This window comes from Saccopteryx bilineata, chromosome 3, assembly GCF_036850765.1.
Source record: "Saccopteryx bilineata isolate mSacBil1 chromosome 3, mSacBil1_pri_phased_curated, whole genome shotgun sequence".
NCBI lineage: Eukaryota > Metazoa > Chordata > Mammalia > Chiroptera > Emballonuridae > Saccopteryx > Saccopteryx bilineata.
This window is the reverse complement of record NC_089492.1, coordinates 179,929,544-179,947,508: the sequence shown is the minus strand read 5'-3', so window position 1 is coordinate 179,947,508 and position 17,965 is coordinate 179,929,544. Positions and strand designations below refer to the sequence as shown.

General features: G+C 47.7%; 1 protein-coding gene across 2 annotated transcripts in view; it reads left to right on the top strand.

Annotated features, from left to right (window-relative positions):
- The window catches only part of GMPR (guanosine monophosphate reductase), a 50,888-nt gene extending 34,070 nt beyond the window's left edge, over positions 1-16,818 (top strand). For both annotated transcript variants that reach the window (XM_066268338.1, XM_066268336.1), the window contains 3 exons: positions 9,462-9,504; positions 12,074-12,233; positions 16,325-16,818. In XM_066268338.1, coding sequence (XP_066124435.1) covers positions 9,462-9,504; positions 12,074-12,233; positions 16,325-16,505 — 384 coding nt within the window. In that variant the 3' untranslated portion in view covers positions 16,506-16,818. The remainder of the gene's footprint in view (positions 1-9,461; positions 9,505-12,073; positions 12,234-16,324) is intronic.
- Positions 16,819-17,965: the final 1,147 nt, after the last annotated feature.

Below are 17,965 nucleotides of genomic sequence, written 5' to 3'. Positions count from 1 at the left end.
GTTTTTTTAATTCAAAGTTGGTTTTTCATGCTGATTGTCCCTAAATTAATTTGTAATCCCGTTTGGTGGTGTGAGCTGGGAGTCTGAGCGTCTGTCTACTCCACTGCCATCTTGGTTCCCCTGGGATTGAACAATACTTTCATGAAGCTCCTGGAAGAACTGTAACGAAGTGCTCAGACACTTAATATTCAGGGTTGAATGAATGTAAGGTTGAAATCCTCAATTTATCTGTAATTCTCCACCTTATCGATGCGACCACATTTCATACAGTTGAAGAGAGTTATTGTGTCTCTCCCCCTTTACATGAGATGCTCAGAACAGGACAGAACATGTCAGATCATATTGGACGGACTTGGCTAGAACTGTGGCTTCCACTCATGTGGATCATATGTGTATTTTTTTTTCACAAACTCTGAAGTAATGACATATTTTTAGTAGTTCTATAACAACACAATGTTATATAGTGGTACTATATTCAATACAATGGTCTATTGAATATACAGTGGTACCTTGAGATACGAAAAGACCAACATACGAATTTTTTAAGATACGAGCTGCGACTCGGTCCATATTTTTGTTTGAGATCCAAGCGAAATTCCGAGATATGAGTCGTTATTCGGGAAGCTGCCTCTAGTTGGCACGTTGGCGCATGGGTCTAGTATCGGCAGTTTGTGATACAAGGTGACTGACTTACGAGCTCAGTTACAGAACGAATTAAATTCGTATCTCAAGGTACCACTGTAGTAAATTAGATCTTCAGATCTTTTCAGTTGTACACTTGCTAAACAATGCTCCCACATTAAATAATAGACATTATTATTTTTTAAGTCCTAAGGCAGTGAATTACATATCTCTGTGGAATGGTATCTTACTGGTTTTTGCTCAGCATTTCAGGCTGCGGAGGTTTGATTTCTGGACCTGCTTTAAGCGTATACCAGTACTCTTTAAAAATCCCGCATGCATACTGTCCCCTCTGAGCCTCCCCACAGCGTGTGAGCACTGCAGCTGTTACTTCCCTGCCTGTGACCTTCAGGTAGCCACCGAAGCTAGGAGCCAGATCCATAACTCCTGGCCCAGTGCAGATTCCCTGTGCTCCTTCTGATTCTTCACCCCAGGCTTTCCACCCATCCACTCGTCCATCCACACAGTCAGCTAGTCATCATTGAGCATCTGCTATGGGGCTGGAAGCTGGTGAAGGACTGAAGGTTGCTCGACTGGTGGGCAGGGTTCTGAGGCCCTCCACTCAGTGCCTGTTCCTTTAGCTCTTGCCACAGTGAACAAACTAGCACCCATTTATTAAACAACTAGTGTGGAAGAGGCTGACTTAAAGCCATCGTCCTATGCTTGCCGAGTGAGGTGATTGAGTTTGGAATCATCAGACTGCACCTTCTCTAATATGCCACTGGTCTCAGATGCTCCCTGTAGCATCTGCCTTGGATTGACTGCACAAGAACCACCAGGGAAGCTTTTTTAGTTGACATTCCTGGACCCTATCTTAGTGAATTTGACTCTTCAGTTGGCTCCCAAAAGTCACAGGTCTCTATTACTTCAAGAGGCTTAATCAGAATTTATTCCCTATACTATATACCTTAAATGGCTGCCATTTCCAAATCATTGGGGGCCAAATTAATAGTTTTTCTATGAACACATTCTAAGATCCCATACTGTTCCTTTCGAGAAATTTCACAGTTAGGGGACCATTTGTGGGAGGGGTGGACTGACTGGAAATCAGTTTGGGATCTTACTTGACACAGCACACTAGTTTGTAGCTTATTTCGGTTCCCTAAGTGTGGTGCCCAGACCAGCAGCATCAGTATCAACTGAGAACATGTTAGAAAGTTTGAAACCTCATCCATGCCTGAATCAGACGCTCAGGGCCCGGGTTGGGGGCTTAGTTAAAGAGTCATCTGCTATGCCGAGCTGCAGGCGCATACAAAAATCAACCAAGGAAAGCATAAATAATAAGTAGAATAACAAATCAGTGTTTCTGTCTCTCAAAATCAATTAACCAAAAAAAAAGAAAGAAACTGAGGAGGTGAGACCCAGGAATCTGTTTTAACAAGTCCTTCAAGTAATCCATATGTGCTGTCAAGACTAAGAACCTGGCCTGGGCTGAGTGACTCAGTGGTTAGATAGTCAGCCTAATAAGCCAAGTTTGAGATTTTATACCCAGGCAGGGCACATGCAAGAAGGAACCAATGAATGCAAAATAAGTGAAATGACAAATTGATTTTTCTTTCTTTTTCTCTCTTTAATAAATTAAAAAAGTTTTAGGCCCTGGTTGGTTGGCTCAGTGGTAGAGCATTGGCCTGGCGTGCAGGAGCCCCAGGTTCGATTCCCGGCCAGGGCACACAGGAGAAGCGCCCATCTGCTTCTCCACCCCTCCCCCTCTCCTTCCTCTCTGTATCTCTCTTCCCCTCCCGCAGCCGAGGCTCCAGTGGAGCAAAGATGGCCCAGGCGCTGAGGATGGCTCTGTGGCCTCTGCCTCAGGCGCTAGAATGGCTCTGGATGCAACAGAGCAACACCCCAGAGGGACAGAGCATCGCCCCCTGGTGGGTGTGCCGGGTGGATCCAGGTCGAGCGCATGCGGGAGTCTGTCTGACTGCCTCCCTGTTTCCAGCTTCGGAAAAATGAAAAAGAAAAAAAAAGTTTTAGAAAGGAACTACTGGCTTCTACAGGTCATGTCAGGTCATTGTTCCAGGGGCAGGTCTCATCTGCTAACACCAGGGAGCATCTGAATTTGTCATTTAGGGACAATGACAGCTCAGGCTTGTGATGCTGGTGCTCTGAGGTTCTTAATTTTCTATTCATGGTGACAAATTTCCTAGATGAGGTTAGAAGTTTAATTTGTAGCCGAAAGATCAGATGATGTTCACAGACTAATATGGGGACTGTGCTCTGACTTCAGCTCATTCCTTCTAATCAGCTGGGTGTCTTGGGTTCAAAGCAGCTGTTTTCCCTTTGACTAACGGAATTTCACAAGCAGCCCCCCCTCCCTCCAGCAGTTCTAAACCCACTGGAAACCTGTGGTATGTTTTGGATCCTGCCACTTTGTTCAGTTTCCTTCCAGCTGTCTCATTGTACACTTAAGTTGCTGAATTAGCATGTCCATGCCAGTGAAGTTCAGAAGGAAGCCACAGCATTGAGCCTGTTCAGCAGGTGCTTATGCCCAAGGGGCTGGGCTTGAATCAGGTTTCTGTATATTGTGGGCTATGTGGGCCTCTGAGAGGCAGAGGACTGAAAAATTCAGGATGCCCCCTGTGTAGGTGAAGATTAAGGTGTGAACGGTTAATTTTGTCATCTGCTAGGGACATCACACAAAGGAGAGAATTTTAAGGTTGGAAACAGCTTTGGAGGAAGTAATGGCTGTCATTTATTGAACATCTACTATCTGCCAGTCATTTAACATACCTATAATATTTTTTATTTATTTTTGACAGAGTCAGAGAGAGGGACAGATAGGGACAGACAGACAGGAAGGGAGAGAGATGAGAAGCATCAGTTCTTCATTGTGGCACCTTAGTTGTTCATTGATTGCTTTCTCATATGTGCCTTGACTGTGGGGGAGAGGCAGGGGGGCTATAGCATATCGAGTGACCCCTTGCTCAACCCAGCAACCTTGGACTTCAAACCAGCGACCTTTGGGCTCAAGCCAGAGACCATGCAGTCATGTCTATGATCCCACGCTCAAGCCAGCGACCCTGTGCTCAAGCTGATGAGCCCCTGCTCAAGCTGATGAGCCCACGCTCAAGCCAGAGACCTAGGGGTTTTGAACCTGGGTCCTCCGGGTCCCAGTCTGATGCTCTATCCACTGCTCCACCACCTGGTCAGGCCATCCATATAATCTTTATTCCTTGGAACAACCCGACAGGGTAGCTATTACCTTTATTTGATAGGACCACTCTAGAGCAGTGGTCCCCAACCTTTTTTGGGCCACGGACCAGTTTAATGTCAGAAAAGATTTTCACGGACCAGCCTTTAAGGTGGAATGGATAAATGTATCACGTGACCAAGATAAACATCAAGAGTGAGTCTTAGACGGATGTAACAGAGGGAATCTGGTCATTTTTTAAAAATAAAACATCATTCAGACTTAAATATAAATAAAATGGAAATAATGTAAGTTATTTATTCTTTCTTTGCGGACCGGTACCAAATGGCCCACGGACTGGTACTGGTCCGCGGCCCAGGGGTTGGGGACCACTGCTATAGAGAAACAGTCGTGTGTGTGTGTGTGTGTGTGTGTGTGTTTTGAGAGAGAGAAAGGGAGAGAAAAAGTTTTATTATAAGGTGTTGGTTCACATTATTATGGAGGGTGAGAAGTCCCAAGATCTGCAAGATGACTCGATAAACTAGAGACAGCTGATGGTAGGGTTCTAGTCTAAGTCTGCAGACCTGAGACCAGGAAGAGCCAATGTTTCAGTTGGAATTAGGAGGCAGGGAAAAGCCCATTTCCCAATTCAGACGCAGTCAGTTAGGAAAAATTCTCTCACTCCCAGAGGGTCAGCATTTTTGTTCCAATCAAGCCTTCAACTGATTAGATGGGGCCCACCCACATTAGGGAGGGCAGTCTGCATTACTCAGTCTATTGATTCAAATGTTAAGCTTGTCCACAGACACCCCCACAGAAACATCCAGAATGATTTTTAACCAGATAACTAGGTACTCCGTGGCCCAGAGAAGTTGACACATACAGTTATCAATCATACCAGGTGATAACACTGAGACTTGGAGTTCTTAAGTAGCTTGTTCACACCACACTGCTGGAATGGGGCAGAGCCAGCACTCACCACAATCTGTTCTTCTCCAGCAGTCCACTTCCTTCCTTGACCGCCCTCATTAAAAAATGAGGAGATTCAAAGAGGGTGAGGGGCTTGCTGAAGTCACAAAGAAGGCAGGTTTCCGCAGGATTCCAGGTCTGCTCGTTTCCCCACCACATTGCTCTGGGAGGCTTCAGCTTAACCTGCTCTGTGCCAAGCCCCTTCCCCCCCAGAGTCCTCACACACGTCTTCCAGTGGAGAGTCAAGAATCGGCACTTGCTGAACCACTGGAAGGGGAGGGATTTAAACCAACAAGCAAAATGGCTTGGACTTAGTAGTGCTTCACAGGACCTAAAAAAAGTTCTATGACTAGGTTGTCTGGGATTACTATCATCTGTTCTTTACTCAGTGCATTTTGTAAAGATCTGGAGAACATGTTTATCAAGTTTGAGGGAGCCTGACGTTGTGAGGGGTTATAATGAGAGAGGGTGGGGCTCATTCAGTGCGGCCCCCAACCCCTCATTCCCGACACTATCAGTACCCTCGTCCCCTCACTGACCCTCAGCAAAGGAGGAAAGGCTGATCAGCAAAGTACCTATAATTTTACTGATTTAATGTAGTACGTTAGGAATTCCTCAACCTTTATTTAGAAAGACCTAAGTTAATTGTTTTTTTTCTTTTTTCTTTTTTTGTGACAGAGACAGAGGGAGGCAGAGATGGACAGACAGGAAGGAAGAGAGATGAGAAGCATCAATTCTTCGTTGCAACACCTTAGTTGTTCATTGATTGCTTTCTCCTATGTTCCTTGACCAGGGGCTACAGCAGAGCAAGTGACCCCTTGCTCAAGCCAGGGTCAAACTGCCTAAGTTAATTCTTTCAAATAATTTTTTTAGGCTTGAAAAATTCCCCAGCAAAAAAAGATTTAGCCTAGAAAAAGCTAGAAAATACAAATAAAGGTAAAGAAAATAAATATGACGAGAACTACCATCATCTTAAGATGATGTTTTGATAAGTATGCTTCTAGACATTTTTAGAGTTGACTTTTTTTTTAAATTTTATTTTATTTTATTTATTCATTTTTAGAGAGGAGAGAGAGACAGAGAGAGAGGAGAGAGAGACAGAGAGAGAGAAGGGGGGGAGGAGCTGGAAGCATCAACTCCCATATGTGCCTTGACCAGGCAAGCCCAGGGTTTCGAACCGGCAGCCTCAGCATTTCCAGGTCGACGCTTTATCCACTGCGCCACCACAGGTCAGGCAGAGTTGACTTTTAACCAGGGTTCTAATCTTGTTCAGTTACTACAGCTGTGTGACCTTGGGCTGGTTACTCAACCTTTCTGTCCCCCCCCCCCCTCCAAAATATCAACTTCAGGTTCTTGTGGTGTTTTAACAGTTAAGTTTTTAGCAGTGCTGGCTCATAGTAGGTGCTTGAGTCAAATTTCCCTGCCTGCTCCATGCTTGCTTTTTACTACCCCTTATTTAGGGGTGAGCAATGATTTTTTTTAAGCAGAAGAGCGAGCTATGCTAACAGTTCACAGATCAGATTACCACTTGTGTGATGTGATGTCTTTTCTACTAAAATGTTAACACTCTTGAAAAACTAAACAAGTATCCCTTTGAATATTTGCACCGTTTTTAGTACTTTTGCCATGGAAGCTAGCTAGCACTGCACATTTTTTTAAAAAACAAGTTTCCGGCAGCTTTGAATGGTTACATATGAAAGTCAGTGTCTTTTTTCGGTTGCAGGGGGTTGCCCCTACTGCTCTGTTTCCTGGAAACATGAAATCATGCTTTGAACGATTTTTGGAAATTCCCTGTAAGTGGGAGCAAGGGGTTGACTCCTGCGCCCTAAAGCATGATGTAAGGTTGGGTTGCACCGGGTTAAACAAGCAGTCTGGCTTGTTTGGTCGGCATTGTCTGTTTCCTAGCGCACGCCCAGACCAGGTGAGCAGATGAGTCTGTGAGTATGACTTCCTCTCCACAGCACATCACAAGGTCTTCTTAACTGAACATCTCAGTCCATCCTGGGAGAAGAGCTCAGTGTCTCAGGGTCCCAGCAGCACAGGTCTTTTGAGTCAGGCCTCCTCACTGACCACAGTAATGTGGAACTTCAGGACCATACATGAGGCACCCTAGGAGTCACAGGCTCCCGACTCACAGGCAAGTGAGCAAAAAATGTGAGGTGTCTGTATGTGTGCACGTAGGTGTTTAAAGTCAGATGTATCAGGGAGTTCTTTTAATAGGAGCATGAGTTTATTTTATTTATTTATTATTATTTTTTTTTGTATTTTTCTGAAGTTGGAAATAAGGAGGCAGTCAGACAAACTCCTGCATGCGCCCGAACGGGATCCACTCGGCATGCCCACCAGGGGGCGATGCTCTGCCCGTCTGGGGCATCGCTCTGTTGCAACCAGAGCCATTCCAGCGCTTGAGGCAGAGGCCACGGAGCCATCCTCAGTGCCCGGGCCAACTTTGCTCCAATGGAGCCTCAGCTGCGGGAGGGGAAGAGAGATACAGAGAGGAAGGAGGGGGGAAAGGGGGGAGAAGCAGATGGACGCCTCTCCTGTGTGCCCTGGCCAGGAATCGAACCCAGGACTCCTGCACGCCAGGCCGACGCTCTACCACTGAACCAACCCGCTAGGGCCTATTTATTTTTTTTAAGTGAGAAGAAGGGAGATAGACTCCCACATAGAACCCAACTGGGATCCACCTGCAACTCCATTCTGGGCTGATGCTCTAATCAACTGAGCTGTCCTCAGTGCCTGAGGCTGATGCTTCCAACTGAGCTATCCCCATTGCCCAGGGCCGATGCTCTAACCAATCAAGCTACTGGCTGCAGGAGGAGAAGAGGGAGAGAAGAGGGAGATGGAGGAGGAGAGAAGTGGATGGTCACTTCTCGTGTACCCTGACTGAGTCTAGATAGAACCTGGGATGTCTGTACGCCAGGCTAGTGCTCTATCCACTGAGCCAACTGGCCAGGGCCTATGTAATCTTTTGAGGTTATAAGTTTGAAAAACCCTATTCTATAGAGCTGGTTTAGATAAAGGATGTAAATCAATTTAAAAATAATTGTCAGGAGACTTGAAGGGAACATGGGTTGTACCTTTTGAAAGAGAAACTGAACATTCTGGAGCTTTGCAGCACTAACTTGTCAGTTAGTCCCCATGAAGACATATAGGGCCTGTGGCGCTCGGGGTTGGCAAGATGTGACACAGCCCAAACTCATTCTGGGTCTTGGAGAAACACCAAGGTCTCAGAAGGAAATGCCTGTTCCCAGCAGGTGAGACCCAGCTTTGGAGCAGCCAGACAAGCACTGGGCAGAACATGGAAAACACAGGCCACCCAGACCATGGAAAACACAGGCCCTATATGTCTTCATGGGGAGGGCTTTGGCCACACACCTTCAATAGAGAGGCTACCTCTGAAATAAGCATCCCTCACTAGCCTGTGGTCCTCTGCGGGTCAGAGAAGCCACATGTGAAGAACACACTTGATTGAGGAAATACTTCCAGTCAGTAAATACTCAGAGATGGAAAAGATCAAGCCTTCATTCCTCCCTTTTGCTCAGAACTGCAAAGAAGTCATGACACAGTTTAGTTCTAGATCCTGGAGTGACAGACCTAAATAGCGAACAGAAAAGAAGGATTGAGTCATAGAGACCCCATGCATGTCCTCAGTTGGAGACACTATTTGGAAAGTGGTTCCAGTTCTGCATAGATACCTTCCAACTCCAGAGGTGCACACCTTCCTGCCACAAGGTGGTCTGGGTGGCCTGTGTTTTCCATGTTCTGCCCAGTGCTTGTCTGGCTGCTCCAAAGCTGGGTCTCACCTGCTGGGAACAGGCACTTTCTTCTGAGACCTTGGTGCTTCTCCAAGACCCAGACTGAGTTTGGGCTTTGTCACATCTTGCCAACCCTGAGTGCCGGCCCTGACTGCCCAGTGTCTTTGCTTCCATGCCTCACCCTGTGGGGTCTGGGTGCTGCTCCAGGCCTCCCTCCGCGCCCCTTCCTCCCATCCCATTGCCTTTTTAGACCTCACCCAGGCCACACTGTGAAGCACAGGGAGCCTGGCTCCTTTGTGCCTCTGTGTTTGTAATGCAGCATGGGGCGGGGGCTTTGTCTCCTGGAAACCGGGTACTGTGTTGCTGGTGTTTAAACATGACCCCCACAGTGGAGCTGTATTGGGCAGCCCAAGAGAACAGACTGGCCTGCTAGGCACGTAGGCAGCCCAGGTGGGTAGAGTGGTGTCAGGTATGCAGGTTTGACCAAGGTAACTGGGTACATTACATGAAGGTGAATTAGAAACACATGGAGTGGCTGGAGATAAAAAGGAATGGACTGAGTGTCCTTTCTGGCTCTTAAAATAATTCAGGCCTTGTACAAAATAAATCTCACTGCACACCAGGCAGCAGGGAGAGGTGCTACTAAATGCCAATGAACTTGGAGGGCAACTGGCTAGGCGGATGGTGTAAGGGCCCGAGGAGGATGAGGTCAGAGCCCCTCCCATGCTCAGCAGCTTTCCAGGCAGTGGGTGGGGCTGGGGTGGAAGGTGTCCTGTTGAGAGAAGTGTTGATCTTTGGCTTTGAGGGTTGTGTACTTGACTGGGGGGTGGGGATCAGGGAGTATCAACTCCCAATCACCACAGGGGAGAGGGACAGTCTGGATGAGCTCCCACTGACATCCTCTGCGCTGTTTCTCTTTGAAGGATGGAGGCTGCACATGTCCAGGAGATGTCGCCAAAGCCTTTGGTAAGGAGAATGGAGGGAGAGGGAGCTCCCTGCGGCTGTGCGCTGGCTGTGCAGTGGGGTTGGGAATGGGGTGGGATCTGAACGAGGGAGTGAAACTGGTAGGGATGCTCTGGGCCAGTCCTGAATGTCCTCTCCCTGGATTTCGCACCCAGCTGGCCCACATTGCGGCATCAATTTCATTCTGGCTTGTCGAGAGCAGGCCGAGTACCCAGGGATAGATGCAAGAATTGACATTCTGCAAGCGGGTGAAGTCGTGGCTCAGAAGTCAAGGCTGAGCAGGCCCAGGGCACCTGTGGAATAGGACAGTACCAAGTTCGAATGCGTGGGAACTTCAAGGAGGGTTTTTGGGGAAACCCATCGGAGGGCTGGCTTCTCAGCAGCAGTTTCTTTCTGGAGGCTGAGGAGCCCTCTCCCCACTAGAGAGCAGCAGTGTCCATCTGTGAGCCAGTGGGGCTGGCACCTGGGGTGAAGGAGGGGGTGGTTCCGGGAAGGAGGTGGTTCTGGGTTTTTCTTGGAAAAGTACTTGGAAGTCCAGCATCTCAACAAGCTGTGTCTGCCAGTTAACCTTTGTAAATTTCATTCAGAAGTCAGAGCTGACTGCACAGCTGGACCCTCCAAAGGGCGAAGTGGGAGCTGGTATTGGCAGGAGGCAGACCGAAACTTCCATGTCCCCGCCTTCCTTTCCTGACCCCAGGGCCACGTTTGCTGTTGATTTTTCTTTTCTGTGAAGGAAAACTTTCTGTCTTAGGAATGCCAGTGGCTCCTCCCCTCCTCTGTATTCTGTGATTCTTCTTTGAGTTCCTTCAGCACTGGTCAGAGTTCATCCCATAGAGTGTCTTAGGCTGGCAGTGCCTCTCTCTTTTAAAACACCTATAGTTCAGTGATAGTGACACTGGTAGTGACAAAGGGAAACATAGGGCAGTGTTCTCAGCAGCAGGGTCTGTGGCAGCCCTGGAGAATGGCCAGGGGACCAGCCTCCAAGAGGCAAATGACAAAGTCAGGGTCCTCCACTCAGGCAGAGCACGGAGAAGGTGGGACTCCTGTTCTCGTTCACTCAGTTAGAACCTGATGATAGGGCGGTGGCGAAGGACATTTTTACTGTTGATTTTTGAGCTGCATCTTAATACTAACAGGTGAGGTGTTCCACCTTGGGCTCCCTGCTCAGAGTGGGAGCTGAGTTCACTTTAAAGTGATTAGTCCTAAAGAAAGAGCCTTGTAGATAACGGATCTGGGTGATGTCCCTGTTGTCTTTTCCTCGTCCACACTCCTTCCAGTGTCACAAGAAATGAGTGAGCGTGAGGGAGAGGGACCGTGGTGGGGAAAAAGCTGGTTAGGAAAGGACATGAGAGTGTTCAGAAATAAAAATAAATAGAAGCCAATTCAAGGCATCCTTTGAGTGGCTCTGTGCTCTGTGTTCCTGCTGATTACATCTGCCCCCCAGGGCGGTGGTCATCAGGAGGCTGGCTGGACACTGGTTTTCTTTGCCCCTTATAATCATGGCATGGGGGTCAGGGAGCCAGCATTTGTGTTACGGACCCTGCAAGGAACGGCTTTCAAAGCTTGTGGCCAAGTGGAAAGGTCCTGTGGTGCCTGCTTGGTGCACAGCCTGCCTTTCTGTGATGCTGAGCAGAGAGACTGTGCCGCCTCACCTCCCAACCCCGACCTCACCCCGAAGTCCTCTTAAAACAACCAGATGGAAGAGGTCAAAGCCACTTGTCAGGGATTCCTATGCTTGCTCCTCCTTGTCCTTCATCCTGATTACTTAATACATCTGTACCCTGGTATCTTCTATCCTCAATGTAAACCCTCAATAAGGCTTACCCAGGAGGAGCGGTTGTAGCAGTTTATTACACTTTGTAGCAGTCAGTGGAGAGCTAGGTACAATTATCTATGGACAGGGTGAGGAATGGGGACTGTTTCTATTTCTTCCACATACACCTTTTTCTTTCTTGACAGCTAGTCATTCTGCATCTCTCATGTGCCATGTACTGTGACAAACCCTGGGGACACAGCAGCGAGCCAGCCCTGCTGTTCCAGCTGCTCCTGGTCCTATTCCAACATAGCCTACAAAGGCAACTTCAATACCCCAGTCTCCTCTGTGCCCTGTCTGGAAGTTTCATGTCATATGCTCATTAGTGTGGGATATTATTTAATCTGGAAGTCAAATGTTTTTCAGAACAGAGGTGGGGTAGAGTTTTACACACACACACACCCCTCTATTATCTCCTTTATGCCCAGTCTCTAGTATAGGAAGGTCTGTCTGTTCTGAGGTCTTTTCATGATCTACACAAACAGGGTGAGAGTGCTGAGAGTAACTTAAGGTAAACCAGATGCCTGGTGTGGACATTGTAGAAGAGTTACTGCATTAAGTATTAGACTGGACCGCATGCAGTGTAAAATGCTGTTCTGTTGTTAATGTGTCTCTGATTTTAAAGAAGTTAGACCTTGGGAAGGTAGTCATTATTAATTACTAAGGAGTAGGTTGTGATAGCACTTAGGTCTTTCCAGAGCCAGATTTCTCTGAGCTCTTTCCTTTGCTGCTTCCTTTTGTCCCCCAACTGGCGTTTAGGAGCTGGAGCAGATTTCGTCATGCTGGGAGGCATGTTTTCGGGCCACACCGAGTGTGCTGGTGAGGTGATTGAGAGGAACGGGCAGAAGCTCAAGCTCTTCTACGGGATGAGCTCCGAAACAGCGATGAAGAAGCACGCGGGAGGTGTGGCCGAGTACCGGTGAGGGGCGGAATCGCAGCTTTTCATTGGTGGACTCACATCTCCCCGCTGCTTACAGAAATGGGGTAGAAACTGGTCTCAGAGAACACCAGTTCTGTTTATAGTAAAGCACCATGGGAAGGGGTTAGAAAACCTATTTTGGTCTTTTTAAATCACTATATTTTTTTACCCAACTAGTATTTGTAGTGTTTGGGGTCTTCCAAAGGCAGTGAGAGTGGAAATGTTTTGGGATGGTTGGAAATGTTTGGGAATGGTTGGACATATGACTAGGGGTACGTGTGAGTAGGTATGACTCTTGCGCAGCCAAGTCCTGGAGGTGACACTCCAGACTGCCAAAGGGTAGGCAGCAAGATTACTGCCTTGTCCTTCGGATAGAGCCTTTGCTGAACTATCCCAGCAACCACTGATGTCTGGCCTGGTGTGAATTCAGGCTGCAAGAGTTGGGCTGAAGAATGGGTCTCTCATTGCATATGAAACGGGTGTGGTCGCGACGATCCCATGGAAGTAGGCCTTTCTTGAAGAAAATGGGTTCACCTATGGAAGCTTGCTCAGTACTCTCACTTGCTTCCAGGCCCTGACAGAACAGGCAGCATTTTTAGCCATTAAACTGTCACTCATTGCAAAAGGGATACTCACTCCAGTTTTGCTTTCCTTTTTTTCTTTTCTCTTTTTTTTCCTTCCTTTCCTTTCCTTTCCTTTTCCTTTCTTTTTTTCTTTTTTAAAATCCATGATCCCAAAAGATTACCTGGCCTTTATTTCACTTTCATTTTATTTATTTTTAATTAAATTTATTGGGGTGACATTGGTTAATAAAATTATAGAGGTTTCAACTGTACAAATCACTTTCATTTTAATTGTCTGCATGGGTTTTTTTTTTTTTTTTTTTGTATTTTTCTGAAGCTGGAAACGGGGAGAGACAGTCAGACTGACTCCCGCATGCGCCCGACCGGGATCCACCCGGCACGCCCACCAGGGGGCGACGCTCTGCCCACCAGGGGGCGATGCTCTGCCCCTCTGGGGCGTCACTCTGTTGCGACCAGAGCCACTCTAGCACCTGGGGCAGAGGCCAAGGAGCCATCCCCAGCCCCCGGGCCATCTTTGCTCCAATGGAGCCTTGGCTGCGGGAGGGGAAGAGAGAGACAGAGAGAAAGGAGAGGGGGAGGGGTGGAGAAGCAGATGGGCACTTCTCCTGTGTGCCCTGGCCGGGAATCGAACCTGGGACTTCTGCACGCCAGGCCGACGCTCTACCACTGAGCCAACCAGCCAGGGCCTGTCTGCATGTGTTTTAAGAACCTTATGGCAGAATATATCCTCTATCTTCCCCTGCTCCAGAGTCTGCTATTACTTCTCATTGGCATTAGTGCTAACAAAGGGGACAGGACGGAAGGTCTTGTATCTATCTTCAGAAGGAAGTCCTCTGTGAGAGGGCTGATTGCCTTTCTCCAGGAAGCCTCAGGCACTGGGATGGAAACCTAAGCCCTCCATGGCTGAATCCTCATTTCATCATTTTTTTCATGCCTAATAGCTTATTGTAAGGACATAAGATTCAGATGCATTATATAAGGTTCAAACCAATGTAGAGGTAAACAATCAGTACTCCTGAGACTTAACAGGCAGGAGGGTGGTGTGGGGCACTCTCCCAGAGTTGTTCTTGAGTGCAGCACTGGGGGACTTCTGTCCTCATTCTCCTTAGTCTTTTCTTTTAGGGGGACCTCAATAAAGATGATGTTATAGTATGGGGAAGGCTGGGGGAGGAAGGGGAGTACATTTATACTGTCACCCCGGCAACTTCAGACATTCAGACCAAGAGAGCATTCCTTCCCATGAAGCCTAAGAAGGACGTCTTTCTCCAGGGTAACTGATGGAGGAGGTTGCCAGGTTTGTCGGGGGAGGAGGAGCTGGGTAATTATTGCTTCAGTGCAAACCTGGACCTCTGGCCAAAAAGCCCCATGCTTGCCCTGGCCGGATAGCTTGGTTGGTTAGAATATCGACCAGAAGCATAGAGGTTATTGGTTCGATCCCCAGTCAGGGCACATACAGGTACAGATCGATATTCCTCTCTCTCTTTTACTCCCTTCCTCTATTAAAGTCAATTTTTAAAAAAAGCCCCTTGTTTTAACAGCAACCATTGTCACCATCCCAGTGTGGTACAGGGTGTTAGGTACTGGTGGGTAAGTGGCACCTCTGTGATCACACTAGTGGCAGTAGCTGCTTTTCCTGAGTACATTTTTTTGCCCTCTACCTGTCCCTAAGACAAGCAGATAGGGAAGTCCAGACCAGGCTCTGGCACAGACAGAAGCCAAGGGGCCAAAAGAGAAATCGTCAGAACCTTAATCCAAAGGCAGCCTGAGACCTGCAGGCTGTATCTGTTCTCTCTCTTCCTCCCTCATTCCTTTCTTCCCTTTCCCTGGCTGTTTGCAGCCTCATCAACATTATCTTCTCACAGAAATAGTTCTCCTATATGACATTAAATTTAATTAAGATAGAGTTATTTATGCTTGCTAGTTCCTACCCAGTCATTAAAACCATTTATTTACTTCTCACGCTGTCCTTGGGAGATAGATCAAAGCACCTTTGTTTTACAGATGAGAAGACTTGAGCATCAACAGTAAATGACTTGCAAGAGGTGTGTGGTCACCAGTTAGAGAAGCAATGATGAGAATCTGGATAATTTCCAGTAAGCCCCAGTAAGTAGTTAGGGAGGCGCTAACCTCGGCCTTGAGGAAACGAAATGGCAGTCATTGCAGGCACATGTGCACAGATGTGGTCTCTGGTCACAGAGTATAGTGACATGGGTCATCTTGTGTGTGACCAGTGACTTGCTTCATGATCTTGGTGCTCTAAGCCAGCTGCCAGGCTGGCCCTTGGTCTGGTGGACGGATATCCAGATTTCACTCAGGGGGAGTCTTGCATGTGTAGATTTCAGTGAAAAGAGTTAATACCTTTTGAAACACTAGGTAATAAATTTCTAATCAAGAGATACTTTTTAACCTGTTGAAGAGACCAGCTAGAGAAAGTTCCAATAACAGTTTGGTTAATTGTCACAATTTCCAGATTGGCCCTTAGATCAAGGCTCAGTTTTACACAGACTTGAGATTTCCCTGTGATGTCTCTCCAAAAGCAGGTCTGCACTGTGACTCCCTTGTGCAGTTAGGAGACCTGACTTGTGGCATCAGTATCACTTGGTGGCCTTGTGAAGACTCAGCAAGGCCAGTTAGATATTGTTTAGTGTTTGTACCATATGCTAGACCGTAATTTCTAAATGTTCCTGGAAACGGGAAGAATGCTGACCAAAGATTGTCTCAGATGCTAAAAGTCCTTAGTGCTCCTCTGGTTCCACATGGCTGGGACCTTACCCACAACCAGGAAGACAGGTATAGTGACTGGTGTGAGTGCAGGGAGTGAGCTGGGTGAATGTACCCAGCAAAGGGCCCCCCCAAAAGACGGGTTGTTAGAGGGAATTTTCTGGGGGAGGTTCCTATGTAACCTGGTAGGGCTTGAGTTCATTTTATTGGTATCCTCCTCCTCCTCTTAATTGTCCCCTTTGAAGACACTTGGCATCTGACCTGGCATGCAGGAGGGCACAGCTCCAGGCTTTTTCTGTTGTGGGCCAGGGAGGGCAGGCAGAAGGGGCAGTGGCAGGGCTTGTTCTACAGGGGACCCTCCAGGTCTGCTCTCCGATCTCTGGGCTGTTCGGCTCTGGGTCGGTGGGAGGTTGGAGGCTGGTGTACACAGGTGGAGTGGAGAGGAAGTTAGTTTCTGTAGTGGCAGAGCAGAGGCAGCTGCTGAGAGGGTGCCACTCTGCAGGGAGTGCGGGTCTACCTCCTGCGCTACTGGACACACTCTCCTTGCCCTGCTGCTCTTGAGTAGCCAGCAGTGAGATCATGCGTTCTGGGCAGGAGGACTGAGTTCATTTGAGTTGCTGGTGTGGTCAGGTTGGCATTTGTAGCAGTGTTGGAGTGGGGTCAGGCTGGTGTTTAGCTCCCTGAGGGATCTGAGGCTGGTTAAGGTGCTAAAGCTGGGGATAGTTCTGGCTGGAAATTATCCTTAAAGACAACCCAGTTAGAAGGAGCACTTTCTTTCTCTTCCAGAGCCTCTGAGGGCAAGACTGTGGAAGTGCCTTACAAAGGGGACGTAGAAAACACGATCCGGGATATTCTTGGTGGACTGAGGTCGACCTGCACCTATGTGGGGGCCGCCAAGCTCAAAGAGCTCAGCAAGAGGACGACGTTCATCCGGGTGACCCAGCAGCAGAATACGGTGTTCAGCTAACTGGGGCGGGGGTGCCAGTCCTGCTCGTGGAAGCTTCCACACACAGCTGCTTTCACATCTTCCTCCTGTTAGTCAGTGCTTTCAGCTGCTCCTGAATGGTGGCATGCTCCCCCCCCCACCCCTCTGGCTGCCTGGAGGCTCTGGGGTACCCCCTCTTGCCTTTTGGGGTGCCCGGAAGTAGAGCACTAAGGGGCAGTGGTCAGAGCCCAGCTGCCCAGAACTCATAACCTCATTGTTGAAACTAACACTCGTACCTTTTTCTTTCTTTTTAAAAAGAAAATGGTTTCACTTTAATATAGTGCTGTTACCTTAAGATTTACTTGAGTCCTGGAGTTTGCATTTTTAGGAACCAAGTTGTGGGGAAAGCTAGTGGTTTTCAACCTCCTCCATGCTCGTGGCTCTAGGTCCAGGCACTTGGATTAGGGGGAGCATGGGGGTTACTCAGAGTAACTGGTATCACCTCCCTCCGGCTGGTGTTGGCTGGAAAAGAACAAAGGCACAAAAGGACAGACTTTAATTGATTTCCCGCAGCTACCTTCCAGGTGTGGAGGTGTGTTTGCACCATCTTTGTTGCAGGTGCCTTTTAGGAACGGGAGGGTCGTCTGTCCCTGCCAGGCTGCTGCTCCTTCCGGGAGCTATCCCCATCACTGTCCTGGTTTTTCACTTAGTTTTGTTTCTTCCATCTCTTCCCCTTCCTTCCTAAGCCCTGACCATGCCAGGCTGGCCTCTCTCTCAAAGACATTACACATTAGTTTGAAATACCACAGGATGTTTTATGGAAAGGTTATCCACCAAAAAAACTAGCAGGCAAAGTCCCACTGAGAAAGCACAAAAACTTTGAAAAGTGACTTCCTGAAAGCATTGGTTCAAAATAGGAGTGAGAACCGTTCCCTTGCGGTGATGAACCCTTTGAAGGAAGGACCACACAGTACTCCTGGATAATGGTGAACTCACTGGTAACATTGGTGTCTTCTTGGAGAGGACCGTGGCTTTGGCAAGATCCCTGTAGCAGTCCACTGTGGCTCCTGCTTAAACAGTGAACATGGATGGATGAATGACAGCTGGCCACTCTTTGAAGCATTTATTGAGTAATAGGGCTGGAAAGTGTATGCAGTTCAGGATGTTTTACTTGATTACTCCTAAGGAAGCAGGCACAGGAATAAGTTTTTCTCTAAAAAGGCAAGTGACGGTCCTGGAATAAGGAAGGGCCACATGGTCCTGCTGTATGAGGGTGAATTAACTGCCTGAGGACACTATATGAAGACTCCAACCAAACCATCACATACTATGGGGAATTAGAGGTCTAGCCTTAGTCTTATAAGAAAACCTTTAAAGATCCAGAAACTTGAACTCCATTGTAGCACTTTTCCCCTGAAATCCACTAAGAATAATTCTCATATGTGTAGAAACATGAATGGCTACACCTTTGAGTTCTGAGGGCCAAGAGGATGTTTGATACA